This window comes from Sapajus apella, unplaced genomic scaffold (assembly GCF_009761245.1).
Source record: "Sapajus apella isolate SASKATOON/1434 unplaced genomic scaffold, GSC_monkey_1.0 scaffold90, whole genome shotgun sequence".
Taxonomy (NCBI): Eukaryota; Metazoa; Chordata; class Mammalia; order Primates; family Cebidae; genus Sapajus; species Sapajus apella.
In genome coordinates this window covers 840293-853812 of record NW_022437030.1, presented here as the reverse complement: position 1 = coordinate 853812, position 13520 = coordinate 840293, and the positions used below count along the sequence as shown (strand labels likewise).

Below are 13520 nucleotides of genomic sequence, written 5' to 3'. Positions count from 1 at the left end.
AAAAAAAAAAAAAAAAAAAAAAAAAGAGAGAGAAACAATAGCCAAAAGCCAAGTAAGAATGAGTCTGATATGCTTATTGTACTATAAGGTGGTAAAAAAAGAACACATTCTATAAATCCCCTTCCTATGTTTCTTTTAAAATTGTGCTGCAACCCCTACAATACACAAAGGACTAACTCAGAAGCAGTTACATGTTCAACAATTTATAGGAAACTTGACATTCAAAGACTGTATAAATGAATAATTTGCTCACCAATTTTAAGCAAACTAAAAACCTTCCAGGGACTAATTCAAAGTAAAATTTGTAAGGAAACATACTGAGTATGTATTTGTTGCTGAAAATAAACAAATATGCAAGGGGCCCATTCCCTTAAAGGGGCTGAGGCCTTAGTATAATTTATTAAGGATCAATTCTAATAAAAACATACAGAAAGATACAAAAGTATCTTTTTACTTTTCAGAGGGGCACTATCACAAGCCCCACAGACAGGATGACAATTCTCTGAAGTTGTCTGATATCCCTAGAGGAGAAATAGCATTCCCAAACATTTGTTACTGTGGTGGAAGAGTGCTGTAGGCATAGGTCTAGGGGATTTGCCATGGGTGTCATGAGTGTCTACCAGGTGATGGAGAGGTGACACCATGTTAGATGGCAAGAGATAATCCCAAAGGGATTCTGAGATGGAGTTTTCATATAAGATGCTTTGGGATCATTCCACTGGGCCTGCAGGGGACTCAGCCATGGCTGAAAGGGTCCTCTCCTCCAGGGTGAACTTATGTGGCAGCACATGGCCTTTGCAAAACTCACTCTTTGCAAGAGTGAGTGAGAGTGTATGTGCGCATGCACATGTATGTGTGTTGGGAGAGGATGGAGGTTGTGTATGTGTGCATGCGTGCGTGCGTGTGTGTGTGTGTTGGGAGAGGACACAGGTTCCTCCTATGGAACCTTGAGGCTTGTGGAGCGTAAAAAGCACTCCTTAGAGGGAGCTGTTCTCCAAATGTCGTGAAAGAGGACCTCAAATTATCAAATGCCACAGTGATAATAGTGAAGATTTGCCCTTGAAAAACACCTTCACATTTTTTGGCCAGAATCACCACATCCAAGGAGGACACCAAAGCAGGGACAGACATCCTGTTACCAAACAGGGAGCTGGAAAAAGGGTGGGGAAGCATAAACTCTGCATCACTCACACTAGTTCCAAATCCTGGTTCTTGGCCTGTGACCTTGGGAAAGTTTTCCAATTTTTCAGAATTTCAAGCAGCTTGTGTATAAACTTATAGAGTTTCTGTGAGGATTACATGGGATAACCCAAGGGGTAAGCGCCTAGAAAATGGGCCCACGGCAAACATTAGATCGCTTTCTCTGAACATAAGAAATGAGAACTTGCTTCTTAAACCCAGGAGGTGGAGGTTGCAGTGAGCCGGGATGGTGCCACTGCACTCCAGCCTGGCAACAGAGCGAGACTACAGTTCAAAAAAAAAAAAGAGAACTCATTTGCTTGATATAGTCACTTAAGTTACTGGCAGAAATGGGAATAAAATTCAAGGATTTCCACTTGTAACACTCAAATTGGTGGTATCCAGAGAGCTGAATTCAGTGGCAGGGTGGTTTTGCCTTAGGGGAGGTAGAAGATTTTCCACAGAGGAGTTACGCAGCAACTGTCTACCATTTGTCCTTATCCCAGTGTCCTTACCTTCACTTGTTCCAGTAAACAGCATCACAGGCTCAGTGCATGTTCACTGGCTCACACATTTTGGAATGGCTGTTAACTTGGAAGAGAGACATCCAACCTGGACCTACAAAGAAGGGTTAGTCTTCAGGAAAATATTACTTCCTTTGCAAATACTGACCTTGAAAGTATGACAAAATATAATTTTGAACTATTCTTATGCTTTGCCTCCTAAGCCAGTTTTGATGCAGCAACAGGCAGGCGGGTTTATATTTTAGACAGTTTTCTTGTGTGGTTAACATAATGAGACTCTGTATTTGCCAGAGGTATCCTACAATATTACAAGGAAGTGAAAAGTCTGTTCTAGACTTCCCTGAACTTTTTATAGTATCTTAACACGAGGTTGGTGCAAAAGCAATTGTGGTTTTGGCGACTACATTCAATGGCAAAAACCGCGATTACTTTTGCACTGACACAATATAGCTACTGTAGTACACAAGGGTCCAACTTTGAATCATCCCATTTTCTCGGTATTGTGATGAATAAAGGTGCAAAATTTCACTTATTTGGTCTGTTAACTTGTACCTATTCAAGTTTCTTACACTGTAAAATGCTAAATGGTACTGATCCTAGATTGGAGGCCTGGTAAAAAAAAGGACCAAAAAAAAAAAAATCTGGAGCCTGGCACATCATAGTTACTACACGAACTTGAATACAATGTGGATCTGAAATTGAAATCATGTGTAAGAGATCTTAAAGGCCATAAAGTTTTAGAAATAAACACAAAAGCCTGTTTCTGTGAGATAATGGCAATGGTACACAGAAGCAAAAACATGCAGAAAGTACTTAAAACTGAAGAGTACTTAAGTACTTAACACTGGAGTCCGGCAGACCTGGGTGTAAATCCCAGTTCTTCCATTTACTGGTAAAACAGCCCATGTACACTTTCAAATCTCAGTTTCTTTGCTGTAAAATGGTGGTTCTAGGGCTTACTTTGAAGTTGTTTTAGGGATTAAATCAGATAATATATGTGAAGAATTTTAACACATTGCTTAGCATATAACATATTCAATAAACAGTATTTGTGGTCATATTGATGGAGCAAGAGGAGGAGGATGGTTTATAAGAGTGATCTTTTGAGTGCAATGATCACATGTTATTTACACTTGTCTCCTCTTAGATTGTTACTGGAAACACTGTTAAGAGATGTACAATTGTACATTGTAAGGCAACCTGTAATATACTCTGATATGATTAACAATACATTTCCATTTACAACTCCTTGGAGAAAAGTGCTACATCTTGATATCTTCAGTATATATGACTGGATTTTCATACAAACAAGGCTCTGTTTAACTTGGTCATTTCCTGAGGGACATGACTTAAAGCTTCTTTTATACTTAATTCCAATATCATATGGCATAAACCAAGTATGTTTATCAAAATTAAGAGCCATTTACTTCTCAAAGAGTACAGACACACTTTCTTTTTGTTTTCCTAAATTCCACATCACTAGCTCAAAGCAAACTACCTGACTCTGCTTATATACCATATGTTAAACAATCCAATATTTATTGAGCATCTCTGATGAACGAGACTGTAAGACAGATGGGAAGTAATACAAGATCTGGTTCCTATCCTTAGCAGAAGGAAATTTCTTAAATAAATCACTCCTTAATTAAAAAAAATATATCAGATTGCTTCCCAACTGCAATTGTCCCAGTGATTATAACTGATCTTGTGAGACCCACATGAGAGTGAAATGTACATTATAAGTCACGCAGGGACAGTATTAATACTCACAATGAGAATATAATGCCACAATTCCAGAATGAGTTTCAGGATGGTGAATAATTAAGGTTTCATAATAAATTTCTTCATGAGTAAATACTAAATCACATGCTGCCACCTGACATTTTTACTTTGGGTGATACAGCGTGAGGAAAAATGGTATGTTATTTCTCATGGAAGGCATTGAACATACAGAGTAGCAGATATAAAAACAGAAAATGCTATTTTTAGAATAAACTAAATATGCATTCCCATGAATAGAAGCACCAGGTTAGAGTTGAATTCAAGAAAGGGGATTACATGAGACTTCTAGAGGACCTAAATTAGCTTAAAATGCTGAATAAGCAGTAAAGGAAAAGCTACTATAGACTGAAAAACACAGCAGTGTAAAATCTTGGGAAACTGTTTACTTTCAATCTAAGGCTTTGTTTAAACCTCTGCAAGGACGGCTATCACTTGAAAAGGCTCCCACAACTAGAACACTTATTATAAAGAATGTGCTTTGAAAGACTTACAACCTATACTTCTCAATCTGTCTCAGATCAATGCCTGAGTCTGTGACAATAGAGTACTTTTGTACCACGTATGGAGATGGAGAATCACATTTCTTTTTATTTAGAGTTAACTCACATGAAAGAATCATTTCTCTACCCTCATATGGAGTCAAGAGGTTGGAGTTGAAAATATCAGGGCAAACAGACTGAACAAATCAGGATATAACTCAAAGTTCTTATAACTGCTTCAGAATAGCTCCAAATCTTCGAAAGAAACTATTTTAAGGGAGAAGAATGAAGGTCAGATTCTAAGCAAGTAATTCATTTTCAATCAAAAGAAAGATGAGACAAAGATAGGGAAATTTGACTAAAATATACTGTAGTTGAAATCAGGCAAATCACTTAAAAATAATAAGCTAAATTTTAAAAATAATACCGAAAAATGTAACTGAGAAAGTAGAAATCTGGAGAAGGTAACTGACACCAATTTGATATCTATTTTAAAGATACTTTTGCACACATATATTACATAGATACATGTAGGGTATTATTATTGTTCTTTTACAAAAAGTGGAACAATACTCTGCAACTTTTTTTTCCATTTAATTTTCTGGGACATTCATAAATGTCAGTATATAGAACTTTATCTTGTTCACTGTAATGGTAGCACAGCATTTTGTTATATGGCTAAAAACCAATTTATTCCAACTATCTTCTACTAATGAACATCTAGGTTGTTCCTAATGTTTCACTATTTTGAATAATGCTGAAATGAAGACTGCTGCAAAATATATCTTTATGTACTTGTGTGAGTATTGTAAACTCCTTGGATGAGAAATGATGAATTACTATGTATGCATATGTTGCCAAACAGGCAATGCATTTTTTACATGGAATTTTGAAGGAAAAATGGGTAATCATATTTTTAAAAAGTACTTCACATTTACTTGTAAAACTAGTAAAACGAAAATGACCTCAACCCAACAAGAAACATAAAAGGAAAAAAGTAATAAGAAAACATGATAAATATAAAGTATAAAATGTAGAAATAGGTCAAAATGTAAAAGAAAGGGAAAAATATGAACTATATACTCTATTAAAAGATAACATTGTATATATAGTTAATACTACTGTACTGTATAATAAAAATGGTTAAGATGATAAATTTTGTTACATACTTCTTATAAGATGTTCTCAGATTATATTAATAAATACATTATAGTGCTGAATATAAAAACATATATACATACATACAAAATTACAAAATAACATTGAATGCAAAGGGATACAAAGCAATATACCAAGCTAATCATCACAGATGAAGGTATGGCAGTAATATTTGACAAACATAATTCAATTGTTTTTGTATGCATGGTAACAGTATCATGTTTCATGTTTTGAAAAAGTTCTTATGTTTTTGAGATATAAATTTAAGTATTTACAGAAGAGAAGACATGGATTTGCCTCACAAAACTGACAGGGGACTATGGGGGCAGGTGGGTAATAGGTGGGGGTATGGGTGAAATGAGACAGACTAGACAATAATATTGTTGAGGGTGGGTGATAGCATGGGCACATAAGTCTTTATTATACCAGTCTCTGTGTTTTTATAAATGTTGGAGGTTTAAAAAAAGTTGAAAACTAATCAATGACATGAAGATATATTGGTAAAAGTTATGAACAGACACGGGCAAAACCAAAGTTTTAAACTATATAAAGTGGCCAGGTAAGGTGGCTCACACCTGTAATCCCAGAACTTTGGGAGGCTGAGGTGGGTGGATTACTTGAGGTAAGGAGTTTGAGACCAGCCTGGCCAACATGGTGAAACTCTGCCTCTACTAAAAATACAAAAATTAGCTGAGTGTGGTGGCACATGTTTGTAATCTCAGTCACTTGGGAAGGTAGGTGGGAGAAATGCTTGAACCTGGGAGGCAGTGGTTGCAGTGAGTCAGGATTGCACCACTGCACTCTAACAACTACATAAAGCAAAACTGATGAAAATAAAAATGCAAAGAGAAATTGATAGAATCACAATTATAATGAGAAATTAAGACTTTTATCAGCAGTCAATGATCAAATACACACACAATAAAGATATTAAAATTTCAGTTTTACAGCTAGCAAGCTACATATACTTATTCCACACTTATACATATACATGTTTGTTTGCACCCAACAAACAGAGAATATGTATTCTTTTCAAACACTTATGAAACACCCTCCAAAGTTGGCCACATGTCAGAATACACTAGAAGCTCAGATATCATTGGGCTCTTTTACAATCAGGACATACTCACATGATACCTGTACAATCAAAAATTTATTTTTAAAAGACACATTTATATTTCCTTGGCTTGTCATAGGCTTTTAAAACATATCTCATTTAATTGTCATATAAAACAAAGAAATTGGTATTAAAGTGAGGCTAGAGAAGGAGGTTCAGTCATTTATCCAAGGTTACTGAGATGACAATGGCAGTCAGAACTTGACCTTAGTTCTGCTGAATTCCAGCGCCTGGTTAATTTTTCCTACACCATGCTGCCTCATAAAATTATTAAGAAGATTCAAGATCATCAGAGCCTTATTTTCAATTTCTTCTCCAAAAATAATATTAAAATTCAATAATTAGATTTTGGTAGAAAATGGGTATAGAACATTCTTAAAAGGACATTTTTATCTGAATGTGTCCTCCTGACAGTTTTACTGAAAATCATTCTCTTAAGCCTTACCCATTTTATTTATAGGAATTTTTGCAAGTACCGTGCTTAGTGTTTTACATGATATAGCTGTTGAAATTCCTGGGATTTGATTTTACCAGACAACAGAATTACTTCACTATGTCTAACTCAAGAGTGAAATAAACATAATGATTCTTTCAGGCCAGTGGCATTTATTTTTCATACCCCCAGATATTGCCTGCATGGCTTAGGGGACAGGTGCACTTTGCTGAATACTCACCATACACCAGGAACATTGCTTCACTTGGAGAGGCCAGGTCTGTTAGAGGACACCTTGAACAATTCTCTTTATGTAAACGCAAAGGACTTCACTCACCCAATTCGTATTTTCAGCATGCCACTGAATAACTCAGGGTTGTTGGAGATGATCCAGCCAATATGGATGACCAGTTCTTGCTGAATGACCGCTTCCCTCTCGTCATGGGTGTTACACTTATAATAGATGATGTTTTTAATCACTCTCGGAGACAAAGGATTAGAGATAACTTCTTCTTCATGCCCAAAGGCACCCAGAGTTACCTACGAGTGGCAGAATTTTACTGTAAAATTCTCCTAGCTACTAAAAGATAAAAATAAAAAAAATTCAAGGCTCAAGATGACTGGCAGGCTGAAATTACTCTATATAAGCTAGGGAATTAGGTAGAATAACTGTTCCTGCTATTTATTAAAATGGCTTTCAAAGCATGACTCCCACTGGAATTCATGATGGTTCACAGTCTAGTCTAAAATATAAAGGCAGGTGAGGGTTCCAGTTAGGGGAGTGGAGGTGAGTGAATAAAAGCAGGGAAGGAATATAAATAACTATGAAGTTAAAATTATTCTGAATGACTTTAGTACTAGAAACTCCCCAGAGAAGCCAGAATAGGTTGAAGAGTTTCACTTTATTGCACAGTCTACACAATTTGGTATTTGAGAGACATGCTTTTTGATTCTTTTAGTTTCTCAGGCAGAACCTTTTGCCTCAACAACACTATAACCTTTTAAAGGCAAGTGCGAGGTCACCCGGTTCCTGTGTAGCCCTCATTTATCCAGGCACAATGCGAGGTGCCTGGCGAGGGTTAAAATACGTGGTGACACATCTCTCACCCGTGGAGGAGAAGGAACAGGCTGCCCACAGCCTGGGACAGGAGAGAGCACAGAGTGAAATGGCCAAGAAAACTCTGAGCAGAATGCTGCTGAAACTGCCAAGGGGAATAGGCTGGTCTCTCTCTCTCTTCTATCCCTGGCATTCTGATCCCAGAGGACTCTGCAGGCTGCCCTTCCCCCTGAGTACCCCTTTCCATCTCTTTTCCATGTATAGTGCACAAGTAGAAAAGGCAGGAAAAAAGAACAGCATATCAAAGGCCACAGAGATGAGGGGAGAAAGCAGAACATGGAGTCTATTGCCTCAATTTTGTAATGGAGTGAAAACCGTGAACTGCTGGTTTATTGTATCACAAGTGGCGCGAACCAGTTAGTCTGAGTGTGAATACTTTTATTAAGATGTCAGTATGCTGAGAAGAAAACAAACAGAAGGCACATCATTGCCTCTGGAAACAATGATGACTAGGTCATGATTTCATTCCACAGAGCTTGAGGTGATCTGAATGTGCTTGGTAGAAACAGTATTACTTCAGTGCTTAGGGCGGCTTTTCAAAAATGCGCAAGTACAAACTCTGAATGCTCCATTCTCATTTCTTTTTTGCAGAGAGGTAAGATGCGGTCAAGGAATGGACTTCATGCTTTTGGTAATGAAGCTGAGCTACTGGTCTCCGAGTCTTGCCCAGCTCTATGAGTGACTGTCACCCTGGGAAACACGCTAGTGTGATGAGCAGTGGTCCAGGCACAACCTTATGGCAGGCTCTGAGGCTTCCAGGATGCGAGAGCAGGATCTCAGGACCACAGGTTGCAAGCCCCCTTTAGACATTGTGTAGAATGGACAGGACCAAGCCTAGCCCACCCTTTCTCCCAGTGCTAGGTGCTGATGACCTCGAAGATCTCCAAAAGCTTCTGAATGCTCATATGCAGTAGAATTAACTCTTTTCAAATATGCTACAAGGATCTAAAATCCAAGGAAAAATATCTTCTCAAAGCCTGTTTAACTTTCTTTCAGAGATGGGTTGGTCCAGGACCAAAATACAAGACTATGGCTGGAGGTGAGAATTCTGGTGAGAAAAGGCACTAGGTGGGTTACTTCCTGTATTTTGGCCTGTTTTAGTTGACAAACAGGGATAAAAATTCTACCTCTCAATAATTTGGAGAAAATAACATATATGAAGTGATTTAACTTTTTCTTAGGAGTTTTTGTATATTTTCTTTTTAATTTTTTTAAATGACAGGGTATTGCTCTATTGCCCAGGCTGGAGTGTAGTGGTATGATCATGGCTCACTACAGCCTCAAATTCTTGGGCTCAAGCAATCCTCCTACCTCAGCTTCCCAAGACCCAAGGCATGTGCCACCAGGTCCAGATTTTCTTTTCTTTTTTGTAGAGATGGGGTCTTGTTATGTGCTCAGGCTGGTCTCGAACTCCTAGCCTCAACCAATCCTCCTGCCTTGGCCCCCAAAGTGTTTGGATTACAAGTGTGAGCCACCATGCCCAGCAGGAATCTTTTATTAGTACAATTATTTTTAATTATTAAATATTACAGGAAACAATAAATAGCTTATTATTCTAACATTTAAAAAGCTAAATGTGAGGATGAATAATTTTAATCTTAATGAATTAAGAGTCCTGAAATATGACCAATGGGTTGATTGATTGCACTGAAGAGTGTTAAAGTACTTCATATTACTAAAGCTTATTATATCCCCAGATTAACTTTCAGGAAAACACAATAAAGCACATATATTCCCAGAGAAGAGATAGTAAGTGGACAGGTTTTCATTCTAATCAAAGGATGATTCAGCCAGGTAAATTAGAGCTAATAGAAAACAAAACAGAAAACGAGCAGCCACAACCCACATGTACAGGCTCAATTCAACCCACACTCACCAAGTGCCTTTTCTAAGCAAGGCCCCATGCTGGGCACACTGGGATGTGTACTGGACAAGACCCAGGCTCCGACCCCTGGGGGCTCACAGCCTACCATGAGGTAAGAGATACACATTCAAATGAACTGGGACAGAAGGCAGATTGTGAGAAGTGTCACAGACCTATTTTGAGAATCCAGAGGACATAGAGACCATTGCTAACTGGAGATGACTCCATAAGGATGAGTGACAGAGTTGGCCCTGGTGAATGGGGAGGAGCTGGGGTTAGAGATGGCCTGCGGCAGGGGATCTGGGGAGCAGCACTGGCATGCAGAGAGCTGGCTGGGCATGAACACCATGCTTCCTAAATGGAGGAGATCTCATGTGGAGTAGAAGGGAAGATGTGCCCTTCACTCTTCAACTACCACTGCTCTGCCTATCCGAAACCTGCCTGGAGTACTTCAGTAGTTATTGGTCCGTTTTCTAAAATAGCATCTGCACTGATATCAAGTTAACAGAGAAGCTGAAGATCACAGCTCTAAGGTGCAGCAGGAAAAGGGAAAGCCCATTTAATATCTTTACGACTAGATTTTGCTTAGGGAAGGTGACTTTTGTAGAAATGCCTGAGCACTTACTAATCTGTTTGTGAGAAGCCTGTGACACTGAGGCCTGCCAGACTGAAAATTAAGGGTCCTACCCAGAAATCTTTGCAACTTTGACCAAGTAAGTGTCTGAAAAGCAAATACTTACCTGTTTTCCCTGAACTAAAACATTAGTAATGGATGGGGCCAGGCTGTCCACTACTTTACTTAAAAGACTTGCTGCACGGCGTACAACCGACCTGGGGGCAAAGAAGAGAGCAGGCCAGATGTTCACAAATCTAAAAGATGAGGAATGCATGGGGCCCTGATTGGGTAGTCTTTAAAATATACATGGTTGAATCCTCACATAATCATTTGGAGGAAATACCCCAAGACATTGAACCTGACAGCTGAAACTTCCCAGACTGGAGGACCATTCAGAGTTAAGGAAGGATCCCTCAACCTCATCCCTGCCACCAAGCTGTGACAAAAACATTATTGGTGACACTATCAATTTAAAAAGCAAAAAAAGAAAACCTAATGATTACTTTGATTAGGGAGGCAGGGTGTACAGGAGAGGTTAAGAGAGTATTCTAATTTTGCATTTACAAGTTCATTGCTAAGTCTGTCACTGGCATATGTGACCTATTCATATAACCACTTTTAATCATGTTTCTTCTGGTGCCTAGATAACCAAATCTCTGTATTAGAGGACTCACTTAGTACTGAATTTTAGAAAGTGCTACAATGAAATACCAGTATTTCTTTTTCCTGATAAAGCCATAATGTTGGGGGAAGGAATTTACACTGCTATTTTTATATTACTGAAAAAGTCCTAGAACATAGGGAGAACAGATTTTATTTTTTAAAGTACAGCACATGCAATACGTAAGACATTTTTTCCCTCAAAAGTAAAAATTCACGTGGAACTTTTAGATAGAGAAAGTAAAATGAAAATGTAGGTTTGAAACTGGCTGCAATCTTTATGTATTTCAGGATATCCACAGAAGCTGACGTATAAAAAGCTTCTACATTCCTTAATCTCAACATAGATGACTAACAAAAATTAAGTCAATAACTAATAAAGTTAGTGAAACAAACATTTCCTACTTCTAGAGAAGCTTTCACCCACACACTATGAGACCAAAAGACAATGTTTAACCCTCAGAGTGCAAATAAGCCCACACATTTCAAGCAGCTTGGGTTTTCAAATTCTGTGCATGTTACCTGTTTCCCATGTACCAGAAAAGTAGTAATGTGTGGGGCTATAGAGGAAGAAAATTTCTGGGTAAATGCAGCCCCGTAGCGCACCGCCAACCTGGGTGTGTCAGTGGAAAGCCATAAAAGGGAAAATAGAGTAAATAAAACTTCCAAGAGTTCTTCCAGACATAACAGTTAGCATTCTAAATGTTTGCTAATGATTTATCTGAAATGCATACAGTGTAATACATAAAGCAAGAACAGGTTTGCTAATCAAAATTAAGACTGCAGACCACATTTGAGACTTACTGGCTAAGAAAGTTTACCAGAACAATCACCTATTGGCTTGCATGTCTTACTGTACTAAGAATTTACAGTGAAAATTTGGAAGATTTAACTATAGGATTATTACGTTATTTCTTCTGAGGAGGAATGGTATATTTACAATAAAAATAGAGTTGAAATATTCTAAGAGATTGTTTTGTCTAATCCCCTTATTTTAGGGATTAGAAACCTGAGGCTCATTGAGGTTAAGGGAGTTTCTTATGACATTCTTGAGACTTTTTTTAAAAAAGTAGATAATGTGTTATTAAAAACAATGTGTGTGTATTTATATGTATCTATAGATACACTCTTACTTTCAAAATTTATTAGATTCTGCTAGTAAAACTGTTAGAATTACATCAGAATGCAAAGGGCCATGCATTTAGGCATTCCTATCCCATTGTGAATTTAAACAATTTTATTTAAAATTTCATTTATTTAAACTTCCCCACTTTCTTTTTTCAGTCTCTGGGAAGAGACTACCTCTGCAGAACAAATTGGTTATTTTTCATGAAGCAACTACAATCACTGGGATTCATTCAACTTAAGTTACAAGAGAATAGCCTTCTAAGTATATTATTTTTGCTTATGATTAAATGAATCATTGGTCTCTTTTCATGGCCTTCTATAATAGCAGAACAGGTTTCCTAAATTAAAAAACAGAACCTAAAGCACCTTGCTGGGGCAGAGGAGGTGTAGAGTAGGAAAAATTCTTAGCATATCATTCCAGTGAATACTCTTCAGGTTCAATCCCTTTAGTGTCTTTGTTCTCAGAATTTTGGGTGGAGGCAGTGAGGGGGAGAGACATGTTACAGAGGCACATTCTTAGAAAATGCTATAACCTTGGAGGTTAAAAGTAAACATTAGTATGAACAACCATCTTTAAGATTAGTCCATTTTCTTTAGGCTATCAAATATGACAACACAAAAATAAAACATAGCAACAAGGACACTAATACAAACCAAAGTTTTTTGCTGCCAGCTCTTCTATAGATTCTCTCAATGTGATCAGAAACGGTACCTAGACATTGGATAATAGAGACTTTGTTGAACAAAGCTTTTAATTAAATGCATAACATTTATTCCTCTTAAAAGAAGTACTCAAATATTCACTGTGTTTGATTAGAGTTGATACGTCGATCCATTAACGTTCTGAACTGACATATTTAAATATGTAACTCAAATATATAGAGCGTGACTATCCCCAGTACTTGATACCATTTAGTCTGAATAGATAATTTTCGTATTTTATTTCTCAAAACACAACGGTTTCCTAATTAATATGCAATCTAAACTTTTAACAAATACAAATGCGATTTTAATTTACTGCAGAAAAGAGGAAAACAGAATCTGGTAAAATAATTAGCAATTGAACAAATACTGTAGACTCTGAATATACATGCCTTTTCATTTATTTGTTCAACAAAACTTTACTGAGGCCTTGTTACGTGCATGTGGCTATGATCATTCCAACATATGCTACAGCTCAAAAGACACCAGTGGGTTTCATTGTTTGGCCACGGATTTTATCAGTAAAATCACAATGTGACAGGAAAGATCACCAAAAAGAAAACAAAGATAAAGAACAAGAGCTTTCACATTTTACTCTGAACTTTAGCCTTTTAACAGATTTGATCAAATTATATTTGGATTCTGTATATGTGTATGATTTTCAATGTTTCACATAAGGTTTTATAGATTTAAAACATTTAAGGTCTTTTGAATATTTAAGTAAAAGATGAATATTATTCTCAAGTTTATAAAAATAGTTT

At 37.2% G+C, this 13520-nt stretch overlaps 1 protein-coding gene across 10 annotated transcripts in view; it reads right to left on the bottom strand.

Annotated features, from left to right (window-relative positions):
• PHKB (phosphorylase kinase regulatory subunit beta) overlaps positions 1–13520 on the bottom strand; it is a 240712-nt gene that overhangs the window by 26202 nt on the left and 200990 nt on the right. For 8 of the 10 annotated variants that reach the window (XM_032255593.1, XM_032255595.1, XM_032255596.1 and 5 more), the window contains 3 exons: positions 12712–12769; positions 10394–10484; positions 7010–7212 (listed from right to left, as the gene is read on the bottom strand). In XM_032255593.1, the coding sequence (XP_032111484.1) occupies positions 7010–7212; positions 10394–10484; positions 12712–12769 (352 nt within the window). Of the gene's footprint in view, positions 1–7009; positions 7213–10393; positions 10485–11451; positions 11543–12711; positions 12770–13520 lie in introns of all 10 variants that reach the window. The other 2 variants (XM_032255594.1, XM_032255598.1) reach the window with 2 other exon arrangements.